The sequence below is a fragment of the Mustela lutreola genome, chromosome 14 (genome assembly GCF_030435805.1).
Source record: "Mustela lutreola isolate mMusLut2 chromosome 14, mMusLut2.pri, whole genome shotgun sequence".
Lineage (NCBI taxonomy): Eukaryota > Metazoa > Chordata > Mammalia > Carnivora > Mustelidae > Mustela > Mustela lutreola.
The window spans coordinates 42963781-42990997 of NC_081303.1; the positions used below are offsets into that span (position 1 = coordinate 42963781).

Sequence of the window (27217 nt, forward strand, 5' to 3'; positions counted from 1 at the left end):
CATTTGGTATTTTTAAAAATGTTGTCATTACACATATTCCATTCTTTTGCTTTTGAATTAAGTCCTTATCAATAATGTAATGTTCTACTAAGACAAGATAGGCTAAAAAGCGGAAAAGACGGGACGCCTGGGTGGCTCAGTGAGTTAAGCCGCCGCCTTTGGCTCAGGTCATGATCCAAGGGTCCTGGGATCGAGTCCCGCATTGGGCTCCTTGCTCAGCGAGGAGCCTGCTTCTCTCTCTGCCTCTGCCTGCCTCTCTGCCTGCTTGTGTGTACTCGCTTGTGCTCTCGCTCTCTCTCTCTCTCTCTCTGGCAAATAAATAAAAAATCTTAAAAAAAAAAAAAAAGCTGAAAAGACACAGTCCTGTCCTTCAGGAACTTGAGGCCACAAAAGAATGGTCTATTCTGTCTTTTTGAGAGAGGGATGGGCAGACAAAGCTATGCTGGACTATGTTGGAGAAGGCCTGGATCCTTAAAAATAAGGAATTTGGGCAACCCCAAGCTATGATGGCAATGAGAGGTAGAGTGGACATTTTTATTCTTTTGTGTTACCTGCATCTAGATCTCATTTCTGGGTTTGGGAACCGTCTCTCACTCTGAGAAGGAGTCCACGTCCCATCAGAGGGAAGGTGCTCCAGGATTCCCAGCATCCAGGGCACCCTCTAGGATTGACCAATCAGATATGCTCACCCCAAATTCTGAATCCAAACCTGGTGATACAGGAACCACGCAAACTCATCCCAGCAATGAAGAAAACAGCAGCTACATCTGATCCCCTGCGTCTGTTGTAGTACACCTCATTTCCAGAATTCAGAATCACCTGTTTCAACTTTTTTATTTTACAAATGTAGTGTGGAATACATTAAGACCAACCAAATGAGAACAGGCAAGGGGTATTATTTATTCAGAGCTTATTATAGCAAAGAAGTCATCTGCTATTACTTGTGTTTTAGCACAGACTTAAAGGCTTGCAGGGGTGGGAAAGCTTTACAGCAGAAAACAAGAAAGCCTTTGGGGACACTTTGATTGGCATGAGGAAGATGTCAGTGGAATAACAAGAAGCAGGGCATCCTATGTGATTGGTTAGGAGTCCCAATTCAACTTTCCTGGTTCCTGCAAAGTTGGGAGTGGGAACAAAATATAAGGAATCTGTCAGTTACCATTCAAATCATGGCCATCAAGGGACCAATTGCTACAGGGGTTATAGTTTGGCTTCCTGGGATGGTTGCTAGATAGTGGTCTGACTTCATACAAATCCAACTTACAGATAGCAGACTGGCTTCCCAGGCGTGGCACTGTAGACAATGAGTTGGTTTCCCAAGCTGCAGATTGTAGATCAGAATTCTACTTTCACATTGGTCTAGCCACTGTACATCTGTATATTCAATCTCTCAGCAGAAACTGAGACCTGGAGAGGTAGAGTGACCAGAACTGATAGGTCAACGTGAGGTATGGCACATGTATCTTGTGACCTCCAAATGAATTTATATTCAGCTTGTTGAGGAGACAAGGTCTAGACCATGGAAAAAGGAAGGTCAACATAGATGTCGTAGAGAGTAGTTGTACCAGGAAGTTAACACTACAGCTTGGTGGAAAGGCTCATCACCTTCTTCTCAAGGCAGGACTGCTATAATAACCAGAGCTTCTATTGATCCAGTGCTCTCTATAGACTGGATATTCTGCCCAGCCAGTGAGGTGAAGTGGTCAGATGCATGGTTCTCCAGTCTTCTTACTGTATTCCTATTTCACCTCCACCATTGTAAGTTGTGTGAACTTAAACAAAGTACTTTACCTTTCTGGTCTTCTGCTTCATCATATGGAAAATGGGAATAATCAGAGCTATCTTATCACGCTTTTATACAAATTAAGTGAGTGAGCACTTATGACACACTTAGAACCATACTTAGTATATAATAAGTGCTTGTTAATGTTAGCTATGATGATCTCATTTAGTGTTCACGTGTGGTAACTAATATAACCTGCACTTTGCAGGTAAAGAAACTAAGACTACCTATGTCACTTGCCCAAGATCATGGTTGTCAAAGTCAGGATTTTTATTCATGTCTCTATGAAGTCATCACACATTTTTCCTTCCTACTATACCTCTGAACCCAAGATGTCATTGTTGGAAAAGTGAACAGTAGAGGGGGAGACAAACCATGAGAGACTATGGACTCCAGGAAACAAACTGAAGGTTTCAGAGGGGAGGGGTGTGGGGGGGATGGGTTAGTCTGGTGATGGGTATTAAGGAGGGCATGGATTGCATGGAGCACTGGGTGTTATAGGCAAACAATGGATCATAGAACATTACATCAAAAACTAATGATGTACTGTATGGTGTCTAACATAAAATAATAAAATAAGATAAAAGAAGGAAAAGTAAACCATGGAGTGGGAAGCATATAGGGCTGTGGTATCAGTGTGCCCACATTCAACCCTTGGTTCTGTTCCCTTGCACAAATTACTTACCATCTCTGAGCACTTTGTCCTTTGCAAACTGGTAACAATACTATCTACCTTGCAGGCTTGTCTTAAGGATTGCATAATATGATGTATGTGTAATTCCCAATAGAGTGCCTGAGACATGATGAGTACTTCATAAATGACAATAATCATTTTAATTGTTGGAGTTGGAAGTGACAATCATAAACCGTTCTTTAGAGTCTGTCCCTCACTGGCCCCACAGCCCCTTAGTACCATGTTGTTGGGACTATAATAGGTCAAGCAGTGACTTGGAGGAAGAGATGGGTCCTGCTGGGGCAAGGAATAGATAAGCGAAGAGGTAAAGAGGCATTGCTAACATGGTCATGTATAGTCTCAAAAGACCTAGACTTCCCATGGCCCAGACTTTTGAAAGAATCAGAAATGTTTCCCAAGAAACAAATGGGGGAATTTCCTCCTTAGCTATGTGGCCAATCTGTGGCACATTCTTCCGGAAGTCTCATACCTTTGGCAGGTAAAACCAGCTTCCTCCTTGCTATCTCCAATGTCTCTTGGAGGTGATTGTTCCAACTTTAACAGTAATTTCAGTGAAGTTGCCTCCTCAACGACTCCTTGAGGGCTGAAGCTAAGTTGTTTGTCAGATTGGTCATAGAAAACCAAGATACATGCAACTGAAAAGTATGACAGAAGACAGGTGAGATGGAGTAAAATTCTGATAGCAAATAGGTGATAGTTACATGGAGTATGAAAGCAGAAGGTGTCTTGTTTTCAGAGGAACATAAAAAACCATGTCTTCCATCACCCCAAAATATAGATATTATCATCCTGTGTCCCAGAGGGAGAAACTGAATTCCAAGAAGGTTAAGTTTTACAGCCCAAATCACTCAGGTAATGAGAGTTGAGTCATTATTTGGATGCAAAAAAAAAAAAAAAAAAAAGAGAGATCCAGGAAAAATACACCTATATGTTTAAGTGGATAATAGGTGATCTAAATTTTCTTCTTTATGTTTTTCTGTATTTTCCAAATTTTCTCTCTTGGGTAGTTGTTATTTTATAATGAAAAGAGAAGTTAACACTGTTATTTAAACTTCTTCAAGGCCCAATCTGATGGCTGAGAGCAGAAACCAGAGGCCGTAAGGGGCGCCAGCTTTGGGAGCCAAGACATCAACATTTGTCTGCTAGTCATGAAAAAACTGAATTGCTCAGCAGGGTTGCAGTTCAGAGTGAGGTGGGGAGGAAGGAGACAAACAGCCAGTGCCAGAAAAGCCCAGGGAAGCTCACCATGAAAGGAGCCGGAAGAGAGAACACTGACTTAGCAGTTGGTCACAAAGACAAAGACTTGATCCAGAAACAATCTAAACCCTGGGGCTGGCCAGAATACAAAGTAGAAGAACCTCAAGAGAGTGTTCATGCACCAATCTAGGCAAGGCTCAGTACCTACACTTTACATCTATTTTCTTTCTTTCTTTCTTTCTTTCTTTCTTTCTTTCTTTCTTTCTTTGACAGACAGAGATCACAAGTAGGCAGATAGGCAGGCAGAGAGAGGAGGGGAAGCAGGCTCTCCGCTGAGCAGAGAGCCCGATGTGGGGCTCAATCCCAGGACCATTGGGATCATGACCTGAGCCGAACGTAGAGGCTTTAAACCACTGAGCCACACAGGCGCCCCTACATCTGTTTTCTTAACCTTTATAACTGAGCCTTCTGCCTATTGTAATTTGTGTTGAAATCAAGACTCTTGATTGCTTAAAGTGTGAGAACACAAAGCGAGAAAGAAAACCAGGTGCAGAGAGGACAGTGCTCAAAGCCAACAAGGTGAAAACAGACTGAAGCCCTTCGCTCAGTCATAGACCCTTTATGTAGAGGGCAGAGTTGTGGGATCAGAGCTATGAGTCAATGAAGACATAGAGCTGGGAATGCATTCAATAGGAGAAAGAAAGCCAGGTTCCCATTGGCATCTTTCTTTCCCAAAAGAGCAAGAAGTAATAAGGTAATAAAAGATTCATGTTACCCCACCATTATTTTTGCTCCTGAAGCATTTCCAAACTCCACGAAGATATTACGCAAGGAAAACTTTATTTGTAGAAATACATTTTGGCCATACAGGATTCCATAGCATGTTTGAGGTTGGAGAGCTGAGTGGGGGCGGTCCGTAAATATAAGAGAAGTCTACAATTTCACATCAGAACTTCTTCCACAACCCACACTTAGTAGCCATTAGTTCACTTTTAAATATCTCACAGAGTCTTGGCAGTCAGTAAACATGTCCTTAATTTAATAAAATGGACAACACCCCCAGCCACCCCTTTAGTATTTAGAGGGTTTATTTCCTGTATAAAAACCTGTATGAAAACCTATCATCAGGTTATACATATAATCTGTGAATTTTTAATGAGTCTTATCTTTACAAATAAAAATAAATAAGTTAAATAGCAAAAATAAATAAATACATTAACTAATAAATACACCTAGTGGTAGAAAAAATATTATCAAAAATCTTATAAAACCATGGGCTAGATTAAGAGTAGGAAAACATGGAGACAAACACAATAAGGAAGCAAATAATAAATAAATAAATAATATATACATGGTGACCAGCACTAGATTCTGCAGCAGCGAGATGATGGTTTGGGACCATGCTTCTGCCGGTACCAAGGACTGGGATGCTTGGCCAGCACCACTGTCAGTAAGGTCATCGCTCTCCTCCTATTTCATCTCCTCCATCCATTGCAGGAGAATGTCCAGCTCTCCCAAAGCCTTCACCGCTGCGGCCTGAGGCGTAAGCTGAAAGACACACACTTCTGTGGTGAGCATCTCCTAAACAGACAATACATGCTCCCAGGTTAATCCTCTCCTTTCCTTGGTAGGTCTGCAGGGGATTGTAAGCACAGTATCCTTTTCAAGATGGAGACCTTGAAAGAAGTTATGGGATCTTGGGATCTCACAAGAGGAAGGAAAATCATGGGGTCCATTACATAGGGAAAGTGAAGCCTAGGGGGTGAGCAGAACTCAGACTACAACTCAGGCCTCTTGAATCAGAAATCAAAGTAATTAGGCTGTTTGTTTTTTTAAAGAAAGGGGTGTGTGTGTGTGTGTGTGTGTCTGCGCGCGTGCACGCATGTGCGTGTAATGGTTGCTACCGTGCAACTTCAGATGAACAAATTTTTGTTGTGTTAAGCATTGGGCTGCCCAGGGATTCAGAGATGAATGGCACAAGGCCCACTGACAGGGAATTCAGGCAAGCGAGGGAGACAGAAGCAGACAACCAAAGTGTAGTGGGGTGGGTAGAGGATGGCGCTCCCACGGGATGACAGGAGACATAAGAAATTTTGGGAGACGTAGTCAGTACCTTCCTGGAGGTGATGCCTAGGATGAGTCTTAAAGGATGAGTCGGAATTAGTCAATGAGGAGTAGACTCCAGTCTTCCCTGGCAGATGTGCAAAGGCACCAAGATGAGAAATAATACGGCATGGACATGTGTGAGTTTGAGATTGAGTGTTTTTGAGGGTATGTGTGAGTGTGTGAATGTTGGGAAACTATTGCCCTTTGTACAGCTGGAAGATCCAGATGTCCCTGGAGTGACTTGATGGAATTAGGGCCCTTCCCTCTTGAATCCCAGAGCGGCTTCTAGAGACCGCATCCTTCTAGCGCCTGGATGGGTATCCCCTGGGTTAAAGCAGAGGGGTGGTCCACATGACCTCAGAGGGTTACTGAGGGCCATAGGATTTCTACCAGTACGACTGTCCATTCCACCCATCTGTGATCTCAGTCCCAGAAAACACACCCATCCCAACCAAGGCCAAAATTGCATATACCTCTTCGAAGTGACTCAGAATCTGGCTGTATTTCTCTGTTGCTTCCTCTCCACAAGGGCATGTCATATGGGCATGCTGAAAAGAATGCCACAGAATAATAGGTTTTATTAAAGACTCTGATTTTCTGCTCTTGCCACTACCGTGAAGTAAGGGGAGTTCTGTTCTTTCATCTGCATTCTTGCTCATACTCCATTCTTATAGAAAAGTCTTTTCAGACCTCATCATTGGGGATCAGAAAACTAATCATCAGCTAGAAGAGGCCAGCTTTGTAGTCTCAAATATGGAGCTCTTTGTTGGATCTCCATGTCCTATTCAGATGCTATCTTGATATTGAGTTCAATGGCTTTGCTGAGTGGCTTCCAGGACACAGGATACACTAATATATTGTAGGATCTTTCACCTACAGGAAAAGTGTTATTTCATGGATAGTAGATAATTATCCTAGATATTCAATAGCATTTTGTAGTTATTTGGGCTTTTGGCATGGAGCATATACCCAAAAGTGAGTAAAACTGAGTTCTTATTACTTAGTCACATGGCACAACACAGATTATGAGAACTTTTGGACTCAGTATTTCTATCTGTTAAATGGGTGTAAGAAAGAACTTAGTTGCCAAGCCACTGAAGTTGTGTGCAGTGATGAACTCTTTTTACCCAAGACTTTTACTCACACAGAGCCGGAGTTCCTTCTTAACGGTGAGAAAAGAGTTAGCAAGACTGCTGGTCTTCCGGAGGATACGGTGGTCAGGAGTCTTAAAGTTTTTGAATACCCTGTCCAGGTAGAGTCTCAGTACGTGGCGGAGGAGGCAGCACTGATCTGTAGGCTACAAAGAAGACCAGTATGTTGGTGGAGGCAGAGCATCCAGGAATGAGACCTAGTGATGCAGATGCCTCTAATTCATATTTCCTCCCAAAACTTTATGGACCAAGCACATACCTTTGTGTCTTGCAAAGACTCAGTCTTCCTCAAGATTCTGGTATCAATGATTTCATCTTTGGCTTGCTAAATGAAAGAAAGCAAGACAAGAAAGGACGGGTCAGTGACGACTGCCAGGTCTTAGACATCAAGACCTCTCATCTTCTCCCTGCCACACAGCTCAGCAGACAGCGTCCCTTTCCAAAACACTCTTGAATTATGAACTACAGCTGTTTTTTGGGAACACATCCTCCTGGTAAGGAGTTCCCCAGCCTATCTCTTTTTGTGATCACACTGTTGGGCTGCCAGAGGACAGAGAAAGTTAAGTAGAGAAGAAGAGAGACAGCCACTGGAACAGGAAAGGGTTGCCACCCTCACTTACCACACTGTCTCGTATCTCAGAAAATCCATTTCGCATTTCCTGAAGGTTTGTGGTGATCACACAGCTTCCCAAATGGAGTGTCTTTAGCCCAGCAGAAGGTGTCCAGAAGAGATAAAATGCAGCAGAGAGAAGGCAGATGGGAAGACCAGAAGCTTTCATCTTGTGCCAGAATCTGAAGACCGAATGAGCTAGGAATTCAAAGGAAAGAGAATGACTTACTAATTTTCCCAACATCATGTCTTAAGAAGCCAATTCAGTCACCAGGGACATGCCCTCTCAAGGTGTCCCCTGGTGAAAGTCAATAGCTTTGTCTGGCTTTGGACAGTCTGGCCCTTTCCTCTGACTTACTAAGAAAAGCAGCTGAGCCTCCTGGAAGAAAAGACTCTGGGTCTTTGTTCAAGGTCTCAGTGTGAGTTGGTGTTTCAGGTCCTGGCTCCTTTATTCTGCCCCCATCCCAGCCCCATCATCATTGCCCAGCACGTAAGTCCTGGAACAGGAGGCACTTGCAGTGAGTAGAGGATTACATTTCAGGGAAAATGTTAAAACTTGTTTTGGCGAATTGACGTATACTGTCTTTCCTTCCAGAGTGCCAAGTGTAGCTCACTCTTCTGGTCCCCTTGAGCCCGGAGGGGAACTGCAGGAAAACAGAATCTCACAGAAGCTGTTGCTGAGCCACCAAAAACACTTGGGGGAAACTGTCTATGGATTTTATGGTTGCCCCCCAGGGGCAGAAGAGCTTAGCTGTTTGGTATTTGTCTGGGATCAGGTTGGTTATTTGGGGATCATAGATTTACTTCAGCCCCAAAGGCAAATAGAAAGTCAGTGATTTCATAATAGTCCTGTTGCCAGGGAAAGTCAAGATCTGATGGGCAATTAGCCCAGTTACACCTAACACTTCTCCTTCCTGAGGTGGCTGAGCTCCACAGCACCCTCTACAGGAAGACACAGGCACATCTGAGAGGAATGCAAGAGGGGGGCTCTTTCCTCATTCTGCAACGCTTGGCTCTGCCCAGGCCCCTCCAAAAGAAGAAGAAAGGCAAGAAGGGAATTCATTTCTTCTTGGAATAGGATGCTCCTATCCCCAAACTGCTGAGTTGTAAGAGAAATTATAGGGGGCTGAGATTAGGGTGAGGAGAACAAAGTGCTCACGTCAAGCACAAAATTTAAGGGCACACCAAAAGTCTCCGTGATCCAGATAAGTAATATGTTAATGCAACATCAGAATTAATGAAAAAAATCCACGATGAACAACAGATCAACATTTTAAACAAAGACAGAATCTGACAGTGGCGTGCTGAGACATACTGGTTACAAATTCCAGTCAAGGTAGGTTGCTCCCAGTGTGCTCAGCACTGAGGGGGATCCCCAGACCCAAGACTTTCAGTTTGAAAACTGTTAAAGTCACAGGTAAACCTGAATGCTTTAGACACCCTATATCTACGGGATCCTGGACAAGTAAACTCACCTTTTCGAGTTTTGTTTTCTTAGCCCCCAGAAGGGTAGTATAATAACCACTTACCCCAGAAACTTGTTTTAACATTTTAAAGAAAATGAAGCATGATTTATACATCTAAAATATAGCGAGTAATCAATTCATTTAAAAAAGAAAATGATGTTCGTTGCCTTGAGCATAGAGGGTGTATAGTAAATATAGTTTAAAATCAATGATTTGATTAGTATTTACTGAACACTACCTTAAATATTGCATTAGGTACTGGTGTGAGAAAAGAAACATGACAATTCTCTATCCTTAAGGTATTTTTGTCCTCCTGGAAAAGGCTCCTTTAGATGTTGCCCTGAACACACTTGGGTGAATGATTGGGAGAACCACCCTGATCCCCAGAACTGTGTGAATAGTGTAGATAAAGGGAGCTCTCTTACCGGAGTTCAGGAAAGGCTGCTGCTTCTGGTCTCCTAGGAGTCTGTCTCAAGCCAGGAGGCTTCCAGGGATTTATATATGTCACATAAAGGAAGTGAGCTCCCAAAGGTGAGGTCTGAAACTCCCCTGGGATTTCTCTGGTAGGACTTCACTTCCTCCCATCCCAAGGCAGATTAATTGCAGGCTGTGTTACCTCAACACCTTCCTCCTTAGAAGACTACTGGCTATAGTTTTTAGATCAAAGATGCGCTTCTTTCTTCCCGGGTCCCTTCCAGGAGGAAGGTGAGACGGTAATCAGGGCCAGAAAGATCCCTGAAGGACAGAACTGGAAGAGAATTCCAAGAGGTGCTTTTGTCCCCTCCTTGATTCTTCAAATTTTTATTTTTTAAGATTTTGTTCTTAAATAATCTGCACATCCAGCGTGGTGCTGGTGAAGTGGGAGAGCAAGGTTCTTGTCTCCCAGAGTGGAAGAATGACCCTCTCGGACAAAGGAGAGGGAGTAAAGCGATGGAGTTTTATTAAGTGAAGACACACTACTCACCCAGTTCCTGAAGATACAGGAAAAGCAATCAAGCGTGAGAGGGGTTCCAACGGGGCTGCCAACAAGGGCCTCCACTGACAGTCTTTAATTTAGAACTGACCGGAGAGCTTGTGGCCTTACCATTCTTGTGATGTTTTGGCTTGAGTAAGGACTGATGATAACATTTTTAATGGCTCACTTCTTTTTAGGGTCTGGTTATTCTTTGTTGATCACAGGAGGCTATTATAAAACAAGACTCCCACCCCATATGCCTAGGGCAGGGTGGCCCGGTTTGCTCCCTTATCTCTGGTTTCCCCAAATTCCCCCCTTTTGGGGATTTCTGAAAGCCTGATCACATAGCACCCTATCTACCTCTCCCTACCTAGCCCCGCCTGTCCCTTATTCACTGGAATTCACAGCCCTAAGATAAAGCTTCTCATCACTACCAGCTGAGCCAGCCACGCACCCCAACCCCCTCCTTTGAATCCAGTTCCCTTTAACCCAGTTTCTTCAGGGCTAGGCAAATCCCTTCCTTCTCTGACTTCCAATTTCAGGCCTTTCTTTGGAATGTAAGAGAGTCTGATGTTGCCCTCTGTTTCATAAGCCTTAGACTTTCCTCCCCAATGATCCTGAAAAATTATCTTAGGGACTAATCCATCAAGTGGGACCATACCTCCAGGTAATATTAAATCAAAGCACCTGGGATTAACTATATACAATGTTTTGACAACTGTCAAGATGGTAGAGATGGTAATATGTTCCTTTTTGGCTCTTTTCTTAATACCTAAGTTTTCGGGGTCCTGTATTTGAGTTCAGGGATCCCAAAGGTTTACAGGATGACTTTCCCATATGATTTCATTTTTCTGGATTTGTTTACACATCTGTTTATGTACAAATGAGAGCAGCGTAATAGGTAACGGATAAGATCCATCCCAATTCTGACATTCAACGCCACTATGCTTCCTTGCTCTTCTACCTTTTGGCTCAGAGCACTCTTTTTAAAATGTCTTTTAATGTCTCCCTAAAGTTCCTTGAAAATGAAGACCATAACTTTTCATTGTAATGCTTGATAAATACTGGAAATATGTGTGAATATCCGATCTAAATATCTTTTGAGCTCATGCCTGGTTTGTTTGTTTTTGTTTTCGTTTTTGTTTTTAAGATTTTATATATTTATTTGACAGAGCAATAGAGAGAGAGCACAAGTAAGCAGAACAGCAGGCAGAGGGAGAGGGAGAAGCAGGCTCTCTGTTGAGCAGGAAGCCCGATTCGGGACTCGATCCCAGGACCCCGAGATCATAACCTGAGCTGAAGGCAGCCGCTTAACTGACTGAGCCACCCAGGTGCCCCTCATGCCTGTTTTTTTAATCATTGCTGCTAGGTAGACCATTTCTCATGATCATCCAGAACGGTGACTAAAGTAATGAGAACCATGGTTTGACAAGAATACTTGAAGCCCAAAGCTTCAGAAAATAAGCTGTTCTCATGCCTGTGAACTCCTTTCCTTTAAGCAAGAACACAATTGTTTCGTTTGAAGTTACCTGTAATGATTAACTAAACTTATTCCTATTCAATCCTGATTCTAATTTAATAATTGAGTCTTTTATTTTCCTACACTGAAGTACTTTCTTCTCTTAAAATCCATCCAACAGATTGCATTCCATTCTCTGAACAGACACCAATTCAACTCTCCTCTATAAAACTGCCCTTGCCTCAACCTAACCTCTCTCTCTCTCTCACTTTCTCCCCCCACCCCCATTTCCCAGGGCAAAATTGGTCCCTCCCACCTGTGAACCTCCACTCTGCCTTGCATATTCCTTCTTTTGTACCTCTCACAGCAAATTGCAGGTTTTTTGGTTGCATATCTGGATCTCTCACCAGCCTGAGAGCTCCGTATTCATCTTTGTGGTCCCAGCACTCAATGACCTCCTGGTAGGAGGTGCTCAGTTAATACCTTAGACCTAGTATATGAACAGACTGATTTAAAATCATGTCCTCTTTTTTTTTTTTTTAAGATTTTATTTATTTATTTGACAGACAGAGATCACAAGTAGGCAGAGAGGCAGGCAGAGAGAGAGAGAGAGAGAGAGGAGGAAGTAGAATCCCCTACTGAGCAGAGAGCCTGATGCGGGGTTCTATCCCAGGACCCTGGGATCATGACCCGAGCAGAAGGCAGAGGCTTTAATCCACTGAGCCACCCAGGTGCCCCTCATGTCCTCTTTATGTTAAACCCTGCCACAGGCTCTCAGGCTTGGCTGAACCTAAAATTAGAGACACAGAGAATAAATAGTTATTACCAAATGGTCTGAAATCAGACAGGGATAAGAGGATGGCGAGATGAGGGTAAAAGATGAGCTGGTCTGAGGTCAGAAGTAATATTGGCCATATTAAGAAATTTGGATTTTACCGAAAAGCAAGGAGTTATGAAGACTTGCAGCAAGGAGCAACGTGATTGGATAAGCCAACTAGAAAAACTAGGGTCCCACAAAGGGCTTTCAGGACAGAGATGACTAGAGCAGCAAAGCTCACAATATATTTGAGGACTAGCAAACGGCCTAGCTGGCTGGAGCTGGATTTCGTGTAGAGGGGCGATGGGAGACCAAGCTGGAAAACGGCTTTATCATCACGGTTATCATGCCAAGGAGTGTGAACTTGGACTAGGAATCTAGAGAGAGATTGTCTGGCTCTGGCTTTACCTGCAGCCCACAGCGTGGTCTTGGATCTTCTCTGGATCTCGGTTTCCTCATCTGTAAATGATGGAGAAATTAATTAAAGGATTTAAGTCCTTTTCATTTCTGCCTTTTGTTTCTGTGACTCTTTGTCCTCACCACCCCCCTCCGTGAAGCAATAAGGGGCCATGTAGGGTCTCAGAGTCAGGGAGGAAGTGTGGTCGTGACTGTACTGGCCGTGAGGTCCTCCTGCGCAGTAAAGTGCTCGGCACGCTGTGAGTGATCAGATAAAATACTTGCAGGTGATGTGGCTGTGGTGACGAAGTGGGGGGCACATTCATGAGCTCAGCCAGCTAGCTCTAGGAAATAGGGTTTTAAAACTGGGTGTCAGCATATACTCCGTCAACCAGTGTAATTGTAAAGATAAGCCTGGCAGAGGAGAGAAAAGAAAAATCCCTTCTTATGACATAAGTTCAGCTTCCTAACCAAGCCATTTTTGGGCAGGAAACAATTTTCTAGAAACCAAGAACTAAACCCAGCCACTCCTTTTTTCCCAAGGCACGTCCTGCGTTTGTAGCTCAGGGTTTTCCGTGTCTACACCAGCGTCACAGCTGCTGGCACGTGGCTTCCAGCCCAGTTGCATCACCTTGGAGGGAAACGCTTGGGTGTTCAGGTTCTGCTGAAGGAAGAAGTTCAGCTCCCTGGATGGGCACGTAGAGACCGTTCTCACTCGCAGGCCTGCAGCCTCTGGTCCCTTCCCCGCTACCCACTTGCTCGGTGAGGATGGGCGGAGCAGCTGACGCTATCCGAAGCGCACATTTTCAGTTCCCTGTCCTCAAAGCCTGTAAAACGGGTGACGTCATTTCCTTTTCCTGTGTCTTTCCATCTTGCTCTTTTTAACCAGCTTGACTTGCTGCCGCCCTTTCTCTTGAGATTTCCTCTGACATAGCCTACCCCAGAGTTGGCTAATTCCTCCAGCCTCTGCCTGCAAGTGAGAATCACTGGGAAAACCCTCCCCTGGACATGGACTCTGGGAACAAAAGTCCAGACGTGGCCTTGAATTAAGTTTCCTCATCTAGAAGAACAGGGATGAATGTAATTCTTTGCCTTTTAGTTCCACCAACAAGCATGGAGACTCCCAGGTGTGGGCTCTCAGGTGTGGGCACTGAGCTGGATGACCCCAGAGCACCCAAGTGAAAAGACCTGTGTCTCGGGACCTCTTGTGGGACTCAGAGCATTGTAGGGGAACAGAGCCTTTAATATGGGAGATCATAGCCTGGGAGAAGTTGGATGAAAAAAACCCCAGATCTTTTCTTTTCCCTAACCTCTAATCAAAATTTAGCATTTTCTTTGATTATGAGAATAGGGAATAAATACAAACCAGAAGAGTATTAGCAGTACTTGTGACTTTGTCACTTAACAGAAACCACAAATATTTTTGTATCATATTACAGTTATTTCAGACACTTCAAAATATCATTTTTACTCATCTCTACTTAGAAATGCCAATAGTTTTTAGGCCTGCCTGTCTGCACTCTCTTGTTAATGCATTAATAAAAAAGGATATTCATTTTATATTACCTGTTGTCATTCTGTATTTTGATAGCTGTATTTTAATATAATTGATTTCTTTTATAATCCTATGTATTATTTTATGCATTTAAAAACATTATTCTGAGTAGGGTCCATAGGCTTTGCTGTGTGCCAAGGAGGTCCAGAGCACACAGAAGTTTGAGATCCCTGGATCTAATGGCAGGTGCAAAGACCCACTGGTATATTAATCACACATTCCCAATTGTGACATGAAGTGGGAGAAGGAGGAGGTTATTTATGGAGATGATGGGAGAGGTTGTTATCAGGACATTCCTAGAAAATGCAGAGTCTGTGCTCATCATAGCCACTGGAGGCTGGGGAGGGGGGGGGTATGGAAATTACTTCTTATCTGAGTTGGTTTCTTAGAGAGAGCCCGGTTTGAGAAAGGCTTTGAAGAACTAATGATTTTGTGAGGTTTGGGGATGGAGAGGCTGTGGCAGGAGCAGAAGGACCCTTGCTCCTTGCAGTGGGATAGTTAGAACAAAGTTTCTGAAGCAGAAGGTGCTTCTGTACCTGAGGGAGGGTCCTCCTGGGGGTGTTGGGTGGGGTAGGGAGGTATCGCAGAACGTTGAAAAGGGTCAATGCCATGAACGGTGAACATCAGTCTAAAGAAGCGGCTCTTTGAGATCTTCCATTTCTAAGAACCAAGGACCAGTTTCCTTTGGTGATGCTGAGGTCAACACTGCACAGTTCAGAGCAGCTCAGCTGTCTTGCTTACTGATCCATTTCCCTAACTAGATTCAAAGCCCTTTTTCAGGCACTGGTTCTCCACAGAGACTAAGCTCTCTGCCATCCCAACACTGTCCACTCAGACCTCATTTCTAGCTCCGCAGGCATAACCCCATTGCCTCAGCGCTGTCCTCCCGAGGTCTCTACCGGTGGGCGTCATCTGCACTCAGAACACCCCCTCCGGAGTTCCACTGCACCCTTCCTGGGCTGGGTGTGGATCTGTTCAAGACACTGAGGAGGTGAGGAAGAGGTGAAGTCGGTACTTCTTAAGTCCTTTCTCCTGGCTCCCAGGGCTGCTGGTCCAAAAAACTGAGAACTCCCTGCCCAAGAGTGAAGGTGCTGGGGCTGGTCTGTCAGAGCAGACAGCATGCTGTGGCCGGGACCCTCGGGACTGTGCTGCTCCCAGGGAAGCAGGGATCTAGATGAGCAAGATACCTGAGGGGCTGGCTGGCCCCGGAGAGGGATGGGAGGCGCTGACCTGAAGGCTTCAGGATATGGACTTGAAGACCAGAAGACAACAATCAGAGGCAAAATCAAACCCAAAGCTAGGGAAGCTAGACAGAGTGGAAAACGGACTCCTTGTTCTAGGCTAAAACAAGGGTACCAAACAGATGTATCCGTGGAGGACAAGGCATGTCTTAGGCAGCCGAAAAGCAAAGCCACGGGTTTCCTGAGAGAGGGAGCTGCCTAGACAGCTGGGATTGGCTTGTCTTCAGGCACGCATTAATCTGTTCCTATACTGAGAGCAGCCATTCACCCTGCAGCCGTCCCCCGGGAGCACAGTCTGTAAAGAGGAGATGGACACTAACGGATCTCTGACTTGTCAAACACTGGAAAACCGCTCTGGGCCCCAGAGAACCCAAAGGGGGGTGGCTTGGGGGTGGAGAGGAAGGAGCGAGAGGAAGACGACTTTCTGTCCCTGGAATGGAACTATGGTTCTTAGGAAGCTCATCCCAGGTTAGGGCAGAGATAGGACAGCAACAGAATGTGACCAGAGGCTCTTTTGTTGTTTGTAGCACTTACTGAATTCCAGGCACTGAATCCTTCATAATATATTAACTCATTTTATCCTCAGGCAACCCATAAGGTGGGTATGATTATTCTTTTCATTTTCCAAGTAAGGAAACTGAGGCACAGAGTCTTCTTAGTACCTAAGAAAGTGATCAGACAGAGATATCCAGACTCGGGGCATGCTGGGGCAAACGTCCCTCGTGGTAAATGCTGGCTTCTGAGCCCTCTGCCTGGATCAAGCCATATTCCTGCATAGAGAAGGTCTCTTCTATGACACCCTAGTCTACAGATGGTGGCTCATGGCCGAGTTCTGAGACTGGGCTAACCAAGTGGCTCTCCGAAACAGGACTGGAAGTAGATACTCTCTCTAGAATGTCCTAGAGCTCCTTCACAACAGCTTTTTAAGAAGTTATCCTCCCCGAAACTCCTTGGCCAAATGCAATATGCTGGTCCCCAAACCTCCCTCCAGGAATGAGTCTGTGTCTGCCCCTGGTCGGGCATTCAGTCCCATCTGCCTCAGAGATCGCCCGTGATCTGTAGGCACCAGGGATTGTGCTGGGCATGAATGAGGCAAGGTCCAGCCAGGGCAAGGGAGGTGTTCCGCACTGGGATAAGTCTGTGACTGAGGCAGAATGAGTTCATGAGGGTGTCTGAGGAGTAGAGAGATTCAGAAAGACAGCTGGAGCCTGGCTGTCTGCACAGAAATGCACATTCCCTCTCAGGGACTCAGCTGACCGCCTTGCGGAGTGCAGATCCAGAGGCCAGTACCTTTACTCTGGTCTCACTTGCTAGTTTAAAAAACCTGTAAGAGTAAGGCTTTCCCAAAACAACAGTGTTTTATGGGAAATAAAATTAGAAAAGGTAAGAAATCATTAGGAACAACCATCATCTTTAATGAGCACCTACTACACATCTACTATACATATCTACTATAGATGATGTCCTGAGCCTCATAATCTGGGAGTCGGCTCTCTCCTACATTTGTACTGAGAAGGAAACAGGCTCAGATTAAGTAGATTGCCCGAGGTCATACAGTAAGGGCAGGGGCAGGATTTCACACAAAAGCCTATCTTCTTACTCTCTTGGCCCATCTTTCCGACAAGGCCACAGCTCTAAAAGACAGTCGCCCTGCGCATGCCTGCCTCTGGAAGATGGAAAGAGAAGACAGTGTCCTCCAGGAGTCCAGACTCTCAGCTGGACCAGGAACATCATGTGACACATTCAGAACTTGGCCTCTGCTTCTTTGCTCTGTGTTGGCCCATGAATTAGTGTGCAGCTTTACAGAATTGCTGCTAGTAAGTCCAGGTCCTTTTTTGTACGTCTGGGGTTAAGGATCTGCGTTGCTTGCATCCGGCATAGTAATCTAGGTCCCAGATTATATAGTCTTGCCCAAGATAAAGTGAACTCTCCTAGCAGCAAGGGGAGAGAGTCCTGGAGCCAGGAAGATGGAACCTGGATTTACTGTCTCCATCTGCCGTCCCTTAGCCATGCGATTTCCCACCTTCCTGAGCCTCAGCCTCTTTCACTGCTCACTTGAGGGTAAGACCTCTGACCGCCTCTGCTCCTCTGGGACTCGAGAGAGATCCTGTATGTAAGGCACCTGCCGTGGTCCTGCCACCTGCTGTGGGGTGCCTCCCTTGGCACCTTAGCAGTGAAAGCTGAGCCCTGAGTTTGCAAGGGTGCCTAGCATCTCATAAAGGACTCAGAACGGATGGTTTAGGGGAGAATTTTATACTTGGTTCCTCGGCACCCAAGTATTAAACACCAGCTCTGTGAAAACAGAAAACAAACAAACCAACAAAAAACAACAATATCAAAACCCAAAACACAATTCTGTTCCAGACCCCCTGTGGCCTACGAAAGAGTCAGGAGACATTCTTTAAGTCAGGAAGGAAGGAAAGGACAGATGCACCAGCAAAGGGGACAAAGTGAAACCCACAAACAAGAGATACAGAAGGAAAGAGAGTGGGAGAGAGATCTTCTCCTTCCCTAGTCCTTCCTCCCCCTCCTGCCCCGGCTCTCCTCCTCCTCTTTTACTGCTTCTGCAACCTGGCAGGTGCAGCCCACGATGCCGGGAAAGGGTTTTCTCTCCATGCTTGCCCAAGATGACATTCCATCATGACCGAGGGCTCTGGTTTTGGAGTAGGATCCCAAATTTGAATCCCAGTTCCACAACCACCTGTATGACTGTAGGTGTGAATGAAACTCCCCAAGCTTTAGCTCTCTTCATCTGTAGAATTGGGTTGGTCAATCATCTTTACCTTACAGAGCATCATGAGGAATGAAGGAGAAATGGTACCTCAAGTTTTCACCTCAGCGCCTGGCACAGAGTGAGCACTCAGCATGTGGCCATCATTGCTAACATTGTAGCTCATCCTGAAACCAGGTTCCCTGGCTCTGCTGCTTGGGAGCTATGTGACTTCGGGTCTCTTACTTAACTTCTCTGTGCCCCAGTTTCCTCCTTGGAGTTTAATTACCTGTGTTGCTAGGATTCAAAGCAGTGGCCTCCCTCCCCCCCCATTTTATTTCATTCTCAGAACTGCTAGAGGATGGTTGGGAGAATTAAATAAAATAAATATATTTATTATAGTACATTATGTGTATTTTTTAGACCATAGCCTGCCACATAGAAAGCCCTATATAAGTGTTTGCTCTTATCATCATTTAAGTTCATCCAGGTCATTTACTCAAGAAATGTGAATTTAACACCTAGTAAGTGCCAGGCAGTGAAAAAAACCAAACTATCCTCGCCCTCATGGAGCTTACACCTGAGTAGGGAAACAGGTAACAAAGTAGGATGCTGGGGAAGCAGGAAAGGGGTCTCAGATGTGCTAAAGGTGGAAATGAGGGGTTTGTTCATCCATAAGATACCTTTGAATAAAGGCCTAAAGGGGAAGATGTCTGGGTTCAAGTGGGCCTCAAGGCAGCCATAAAATATCAGAAATGTTCTGATGAAGCTGGTCCTGCCCTCCTCCAGGCGCCTCAGGATGGATACCTACCCAAGGTCACCTTGCAAAGGTGGAATCCTCAACGAACAGTTCCGCTTCCTCTTCATAACTTATTCATCCCATCAGAACGTGATGCTGGATCTTTTTTTTTTTTTTAACCCGACCTCTGATGACCCATACATGTGCCCACAACGTGCGAAGGCCCTAAGATGAGAGCTTGACCGGGGTGTTTGAGGAACACAGATCACAGGCCAGGATGGCAGGGTCGGAGGGAGCCCCACACGCCGGCAGTCAGGGCATCGTTAGAGAAACAAAGCTGGGGAGGCCTTGGGGACAGATCACAGGGCTCTCTAGGCTGTGTTGATGACTCTGGCTTTTAAATGAAAAGCGGTAATTTTCCACATTCCAGAGGACTAAGGACCAAAGAAAGACAGTTTCTTGCCCCAGGCAGTTCACGTCTAGAGAAGCCTCGACACCAGCCCTTGGCTCCTGGTTGGCACTTTCTTCCCCCTCCACCAACCCCAAGGTGCAGCTAGAACCTTGCTGGGTTCGCCAGGGCGGGCGGGGGGGGGGGGGGCGCGCGGGAAGGGCAGGGTGTAGGCAGTGAGGGGGCTGGGGTGCTTCACCACACCTGATGCTCACAGCAACAATTTGACATTGGTGGCATTGCCCCCACCTTTACAGAAGAGGGCGCTGAGACAGAGACATCAAGTAGTTTATGCCAAGTCACAAGGGCTTGGAGCCAGCGCGTCTGACTTCAGAGATCCTGTTCTGTCCATGGAAGCAAGCCCTGTGGGATCTCTTGCTTGGGTAGCAGTGAAGAGAGGACGCTTCGGGCAGCCACTCACAGCACAGATGATGACCCGGGGAGGTGACGAGAAAGGGCTCGGCACAGCACCCAGCACATGGCAGGTACTTAGGGTCAGCTGTTACGGCTGCTAACCGCATGAGGAATGTCCTTCTAGAAGATGGTGCCCATTTGGGCCTCTCTCCGCTGTAGCCCGGGCTACTGCTCTACCCAGCATAGTCCATGCCTTGGGCTGCCCCTGCCCCGCGTTGTCAGCAGGACAACCACCCCTGTGTCAGAAACACCTTCTCTCTAGCACAACCTCTAGCCCATGGAGGACGAATGTAGGGTCGGAGATGTATCTAGGTTGGGAGCAGTAAGAAAGAAATGACATTCAAAGACAGAAAGGCACAGAGACAGAGAGAGGCGGAGTGATATCAAGAGGCCGGCGGTCAGGGGCCCCGCGTCCACCTTCTAGATCATTAGATGGAGGGCTTTAGAGACCCAATGCCAAGCCCTGCTCTGCTCTGACTCGCCTTGGGACTCAGTGATTCTTACCCCTTTCGAGCCTCGGTTTCCCTACCTATGTGCATTTTTTTTTTCTTTAAAGATTTTATTTATTTATTTATTTATTTATTTATTTGACAGGCAGACATCACAAGTAGGCAGAGAGGCAGGCAGAAAGAGAGTGGGGTAAGCAAGCTCCCTGCTGAGCAGAGAGCCCAAGGCAAGGCTCGATCCCAGAACCCTGGGATCATGACCTGAGACGAAGGCAGAGGCTTTAACCCACTGAGCCACCCAGGCGCCCCCCTATGTGCGTTCTTTAAGGCACCTTTCACTTCTAATCACCACCACTTAGGAGTCCTTGGCTGGCCCTTGCTGAATGAGAAGACAGTTCCACTGACTGGCAGAGAGTTGAGTTTATTCAGGAAAATCAGTCCGTACAATATGCACTACAGGACATCGCTCGGCTCGCATCACAGACACGGGATAAACAAGCGCACAATAAATTAGGGGGAAGCCCACCCGTTCCCGCCGCGATGGCCCGCGGGGCCTTCCCACAGGTCGGTTTATTATAAATACGACAGCACACTATTTGGCTGCTTTCAGGCAGCCTGGGCCCAGCCAGGGCGGCTTGCAGCCCCACTGGGAGATATCTGTCCAAACCTAAATTTTCCCCTGCAATACCCCAGCCTCACAGGAAAGAATTCCAAAGCGGAAAGAGGTTTCTGCGGAATTCCCTCATCTGCATAAAACGGGGTCTTCCCCATCTCCCTCCCCTCCGGCAGCCTTACAGGCTTACAGGGGCTGTCCCAACCCACACCCCTCCCACACCCCCTCATCCCCGGTGTTAGCTTCCTGGTCTTCAGGCCCCAGAAGGTCCTTGATGATTCTTGTCAATCCAGGCTAGAAAGACGTCAAGCTCTCCCAGCGACTTAATGGCGGCAGACCGGACCTCCAGCTGAAACCAGGCAAATCATCACAAGAACCTGCCTTTCTGGACCGTGTGATTGTTTTCAAATCTTTCCCCATGTTCCAGTCATCAGGAGGTTTTCCTTTTACCCATCCATTATATTGGCGGAGCCTAGGTACCCTAGATTATTTTTCTAACAGGAAACCCAAATTGTTGTCCCTCGTTTCTTAGTTTGTCAAATGCAGATACTGGCTCGTAGCATCGTTGTGAGGATCACGTGTGCTGATATGTGCAGCGCGCTTGGGAGAACAGCTGGTCCATGGCAAGAACAGTACGAGTCTTAGCCAGTTATAACTGATGCTGGGCAGCCTCTCCAAACACAGCATGGCCGTGACCAGACTCCCACCTCCTGCCTTCTTAAAGCACTGACATCAGTTGGGAGTGTGGTTGAAATGCAGACTCTCGGGCCTCGTTCTATACCTACTACGTCAGAACCTGCATTTTATTTTGGCCAAGTCTCCAAAGGACGCATGTGTGAAGCACCAGTTCTGCTCTACCTCTAGATGAGGTGTGCGTTCTCTCTTGCATGTGCGGGAGAAGCACTGTTCTCCATCAGCCCACAGAATGCTGGTGGCGGTTACCGACCACAGTGACGCCTAGCAGGTAATGTGTTCATTGAGGATCTTGGCTCCCTCTTTGTCACCCCCATCTGAAATGGTGTGCGTGCTTTCCCTCAATATTTAGTTCTGATTCATTAGGTCTGATATGTAAAGGCAGAAGAAATAGTGGGGGTTGAGAAGGGGAGCCCAGGAAATTAGTCAAGGGGCTAAGACCAACACATTCCTTGCGGACACACAGAATTGGGAAGACCAGCAATGAACACTTGACAAGGGAACAAGCAACTCTGCATGGAGAGGAGGCAAAAGGGTTGGCACACTCTCCATCAGGGTCCCACGGCCCGTCTCCGTCTTCCGCATCTCCCCCTGCCTACCCTTACCTGATCATAGTTGTCATGGATGATTCTGGTGGCATTGGTGGCTTCATCCCTGCAGTGACACTGCCTCTGCTCCTGCTGAGATCCAGTGGAGGAAGGAGCCATCAGAGGACCTTCCCACCCGGCCCGCCTTTTCTGCCCCAGGTGGCTCAGGAGGGTCAGCTCGGGTTGGAGCAGCGAGCAGGACAAGAGTCTGTTGACAGAGTCACCCTGTGTTTGACCAGGGCTTTTCTGGGTTTGCAGCTCACCCGACTGGAAGGGCCAGGAAAGTGGGGGACAAATCTGCCTCGTCACCACCTGGTGAATGCAGCACCCCATTAGGCACTAAGTATTTACTGGATTAGTGAATTAAATAACTGATTAAATGAATCTTAAGGTAAGTACGGCAGGGGTCATGACTTCTTCTGACAACTTTAGAATCCAAGGCACAGAAAGGGGAGAGAATTCGCCACAAAGTCACACTGTGGCAGGGTCGGGGCTGGAACCCAGGGTTTCTCCTGGTCTAAGTTCTTGTGGGTTTGTTTGGGTTTGGTTTCATTTCTGGTGTTTGTTTCTAATAGAGCACAATGAATTTATAGACAACCCTCAGGGACAGATTATAGGATGGAGCAACCCAGAGGTCCATGGGTATGGAAACCCCAAAGGGCCACGGACAAAGAAACTAGAGAGAGTCGTATGATAAGCCTGGGCGCCTGGGCGTGCCTCTGTCACAGGCCAGCACTGAGGTTGCTGAAGGAATACTTTGACAGAAGGTCACCCCAGGAGGATTATCCATGAGGAAATGGGATCTGCTGAAGAATCAGCCGGAAGGAAGCCCTAAGGAGGAGGTTCTGGATGGTTCTCCCCTGGATGATAGGGCAGGGGATTTCCCTTGAGTCTAGGAACTACTACAACAAGCCAAGCGGGATCAGCATGTCCTGGACCCTCCCTGGGGCCGTGGGGGAACAGAGAGTCCTGAGGTGGTCACTCACACATCGTTGCAGAGCCTTCTTCATATAGAGGAAAGAGTTGGCAATGCTGCTGATTTTTCTCAAGATCTGAGGGTTCAGCTCCTGATGGTCCTTGAATACCTTGTCCACGTAAAATGCCAGGAGGTTCTTGGTCATACAGCATACATCTAAGGGCTACAGACACAGGTTAGAGAAAGCCCCAGCGACTATCTTCTCTTACCATCTCAGAGACCAAAGCAGCCTATCTGAGTAAGGGCATCAAGGAACAAAATAGCTAAAGGTCAGTTTTATAAATTCATGTTGGTCTCAGAGTATCCGTGTCCTCTCACCACATCAAAGCTACTTATGATGAAAGCACCAAGGAGAGATTGCCCTTTCTTTCTTTCTTTTTTTGTTTTTTTGTTTTTGTTTTTGTTTTTATGGCCAGGAAATATAACAGCAAGCAATGAGCCCAGTCACAGACTAGAACCCTCTCTACAGCATCCCCACACGCCATCACTCACTTCAGCTTAAACCCTTGCAGGAATTTGGTGTCTCCCTTTTGAAAGGATCCACATCTGAGCAGCTTTCTGGAAAAGTACTTCCTTCTGCTGTGCTGTGGTCCGCCCCTCCGTACCCGCTCCCACCCATCAACATTGCACAAATTCCCGTGTATAGGTATCAGGAGCTCTTGCACACCCGGTGTGTGCTGGGCACAATTGCTTGCATCGTAATGACATCGCATTTATCCTGCCCTCTCTGCTCTGCTCCCCCCACCACCCCGATCTGTCCTGTTTAAACTGCAGGGATCCTTTGAATGGAGCAAAGATTTGCAAGAATGGAAACTGACAGCTGTAGGAACGTGTACTTCTGGGTGGGTCTGCAGCTGGCAGGGTGTCTGTGTCTCTAAGGGGCGGCCGGGGAGGGGGGCGTGCTTGAATTCCCAGGATACAGCTCAGCAGTTGGCAGGGCTGAATTTCCTTCTAGCAATTTACACCCTGCGCTGAGAGCCAATGAGTTGCCTGGCAGGAGGTTTATAGCGCAGGCTGAGAAGGAGGGGTATAAAGTATGAAGCATGAGTGGGACAGGGCATCCATCTTCATTAACATTAAAGCAGCAAAGCCTCCTTGACCCCACAGGCAGCTTTTCCTCAATGGCAAAACCCTTCTCCTTGTTCTCTCCTGCTGGTTCCCTTAACCAAAGGAGCAAAAAAGCGAAACACCTTTGTTTTATCAGGGAGCAGGGGAGGGGAGGGAGAAATGGATAAAAACCTGCCTCCTCATTGACTCTCCTGCCCCATCAGCTATTTCTGGATCTAGAGAGGAGAAAGAATCTGGAGACAGAGGGAGCTTGGGATCAGCCACTGGCTCAACCATTGACTGGTCATTTTCTCTCCCAAGCTAGCGATTTGCTCATTTGAAAATGATGGCTTTGGAATAGGTAGCCCCCTGGGTCCCTTCCCACTGTGCTATCCTGTGAGTCTCTCATACAGCGGGCTGGAATAGTATTTAGTAAGTGGCTACATCTATTTCCTACGAATAGATCAGGCCCAATACTGCCTAGAAGAATTATCTCGCTCAGAGAAGCCAAAAGAAAAAGAAAGAGTAACTCATTGCAACTATCTTGCACACTCTGGCAGATAAATATCTGGAAAAACAAACAAACAAACAACAACAAAAAAAAACAACCTGAATCTTTCTACAATGCTTGCAAGGACTGGAGGAGCTCATTTTTAAGGGTGCTTCTCAGTGACTGCATTCTATAAAGTGAATTCTCGCCTTGTAAGCCTAACTGCTTCGTAACACACCCAGCACCTCTCATTTGGAGAGTTGGAATATCTCTTTACTGCCTTTTGGCCTCACATTTTCTATTGTAAGGAACATCACCAGACAGTCTTTCTGAAAGATGCTGTGGGTCATACCGTCTTTGGCTCGAGAAACTGCAGGACCCCTTATTGCTGTATTACAAGGTCAAGGCTCAGCCTGGCTTTGAAGCTCTTAGTAAAATGACTTCAGTGTATTTTTCTACTTCCTCCTCTTACCCTCACCTCACTCACCTGCCCGACCCTCATGCCACAAGCCTGGTCTGGTTGCCTCACTGTCCCCTAATACACATTCACTGATCTCACACACATTCTCCCTGATCTCCAGACTCCTTCCTCCTTTATCCACTGACCCAGAGCCAACTCAGTTTTTAAGTCACTGTTCATTTTCTTGGCTCCCCCGTGAAAACTTCCAGAATCATCCTGAGCCACAGACAACCTGTCCCATTTGAGCATGTGGCACCCCAAAATCCCTCTATAGATAAGTGGCACTTCTCGGGTCCATCCTAGGGGTTTCCAAGTCCCTGAGACGCAAGTGTGCATGAACACATCAGCTGGCAAATAAGAAACCGGGCATATTTAGAAAGTAGAGATTGGAGAAGGAGAAGAAGACAGAGTGGAGATTTTTCTCTCAGCCCAGGGACATTTCACCATAAAAATAAAAATACAGAAAGAGCAGATCCAAGCCAATACCTTGATGCTATGCAGGGTCTCTGGTGTGGACAGGATGGTGACATTTTGGAAGGTGTCCTTAGCTTGCTATGGAGGGAAACATAAGGACAGACACAAGCCATGAGTACTCCGTGTCTCCCTGAGAATCAAAGGATAATGAAAAGGAACTTGCTCTTCAAGTGAAGATGGAAGGTAAGACATGCTCCCTTGCCCACACCTTCACCCTGAACCCATACTCACGATGGTTTTTTTGATTTCCTGGAAAGTCTCTTCTATATGGTGTATGTCCATGGAGATCAGACACCTTCTCAGACCTCGGGTGTGCACTGAGCACAGGAAGAACATAGCAGCCACGAGCCAGAGGAAAACACGCTGTGCCTTCATGTCCTGCAGGAAGGGGGGAGGTCAGCTGCCCAGTTGAGAGGGGAAAGCAATGGGGACCCCTGGCCAAGCTCTCCTCTGTACCTCACAAGGCACGCTAGACAGCAGCCAAGAAAACGAGACTCAGTACCTCAGCCTTGTGGAGTTCATGGTCATGTGTTTCCTCCTCTGTTTTTCTTGAATCAACTGAATGAGCGCTCTCCCTCCCCCGGTGCCCCCACCTTCACCCCAGAAAGCACAATACAGGGCTCTCTCAAGTCCCAGGGAGTCTATTTGTGTGGATATCACTCCATTATGACTCAACAGGCTCATTTTTGTCAACAGGGATGAAAAGCATTGTTTTTAATAACTTAAATAGGAAAAACAGGGTTGGTAATACGCCCTGGGAATTAGGCAACAGATCTGAAAAACCCTAAAAGCACATTTTTTAAATGTTTGCTCCTGAAATAGGCGACACCCTTTTGTTATAAACCCCCAATGTGTATCTGCTTAAAATCATCTGTCTGAAGCCAACTATGAAGATGTCACCTTCCGGAGAAGATGGGAAAGGGAAGCACAAGACACCTCCAATCAACGAATGAGCCGCAGTGAAGTGAGAGAAGTGGGCAAGTTGTCAGCTCCCAATCTGTCACTCACTGAGCCCAGGGGCTGTGAGAGACCTGTGTGCAGCTCACTTGTCCTAGGGGGGGCCAGACTCTTCTAATCCCATCACCCTCCCTGCCTCCGTCCTCTCTATCCCTCCCATGTTACCACTCTATGGTTTCATGCAGACGCACGGAGAAAAGTCTCTTCCCCTGACTTGCCCCAGCACTAGCCCAGGGCTTAGCCTTCAAGAGAAGGCTTAGGACAGCGTGTGTGATGAGATCAGCCCTCTGCCCAGCATCCTCCATGGTGCCCGCCCAGAGTTCTGGCTTCCAGCTGTGTGTGTGTGTGTGTGTGTGTGTGAGAGAGAGAGAGAGAGAGAGAGAGAGAGAGAGAAGGGGAGAGACCGGTGGCTGTGAACAAGCTAGGAAGCCAGCTGCAGGAACTGAGGAGCCCTCCACCCACTCCTCACCATCGCTTCCCATGCCAGAGCTGCAAAGACATGTGTGAGACTGTGAGCCTTGGCAGACCCCACTCCCCACCACCATTCCCCAGTCTTCCCCGGAATTCCCAGGCTCTTCTCCAGAAAGCCAAGAAAGAGCAAATCCTGTTTCGAAAACCATTTTGCCTTGTGTCTTAGTAACTCGGCATCATCCCCACGAGGGCACAGCTGTAGAGCGAGACCTCACCGTGGCGCAGGCATCGTGTCAAAGGGCTTCTTCATTCCTCTTTCTTC

General features: G+C 46.6%; 2 protein-coding genes and 1 long non-coding RNA gene across 4 annotated transcripts; all 3 read right to left on the reverse strand.

The window, feature by feature from the left end:
- Positions 1-5073: 5073 nt before the first annotated feature.
- Positions 5074-7740, reverse strand: IL20 (interleukin 20). 2 transcript variants are annotated; one of them, XM_059146575.1, is made up of 5 exons: positions 7552-7740; positions 7191-7256; positions 6925-7077; positions 6254-6328; positions 5074-5222 (listed from the first exon to the last, which is right to left on the reverse strand). In XM_059146575.1, exons 1-5 carry the CDS (start codon positions 7708-7710, stop codon positions 5145-5147), a joined length of 531 nt encoding a protein of 176 aa, XP_059002558.1. In that variant the 5' UTR covers positions 7711-7740; the 3' UTR covers positions 5074-5144. The 2 variants fall into 2 exon arrangements, with proteins under 2 accessions (XP_059002558.1, XP_059002559.1); XM_059146576.1 differs by lacking the exon at positions 6254-6328.
- Positions 7741-12075: 4335 nt separating this feature from the next.
- On the reverse strand, positions 12076-13402 carry LOC131815277 (uncharacterized). The gene is made up of 3 exons (XR_009347635.1): positions 13266-13402; positions 12647-12697; positions 12076-12211 (listed from the first exon to the last, which is right to left on the reverse strand). It is a non-coding gene; the product is annotated as an uncharacterized LOC131815277 (long non-coding RNA).
- A 7648-nt stretch (positions 13403-21050) lies between these two features.
- IL19 (interleukin 19) lies at positions 21051-25902 on the reverse strand. The gene is made up of 5 exons (XM_059146964.1): positions 25759-25902; positions 25540-25605; positions 23067-23219; positions 22099-22173; positions 21051-21149 (listed from the first exon to the last, which is right to left on the reverse strand). The coding sequence occupies exons 1-5, from the start codon at positions 25900-25902 to the stop codon at positions 21054-21056; spliced, it is 534 nt and encodes a 177-aa protein (XP_059002947.1). The 3' UTR covers positions 21051-21053.
- Positions 25903-27217: the final 1315 nt, after the last annotated feature.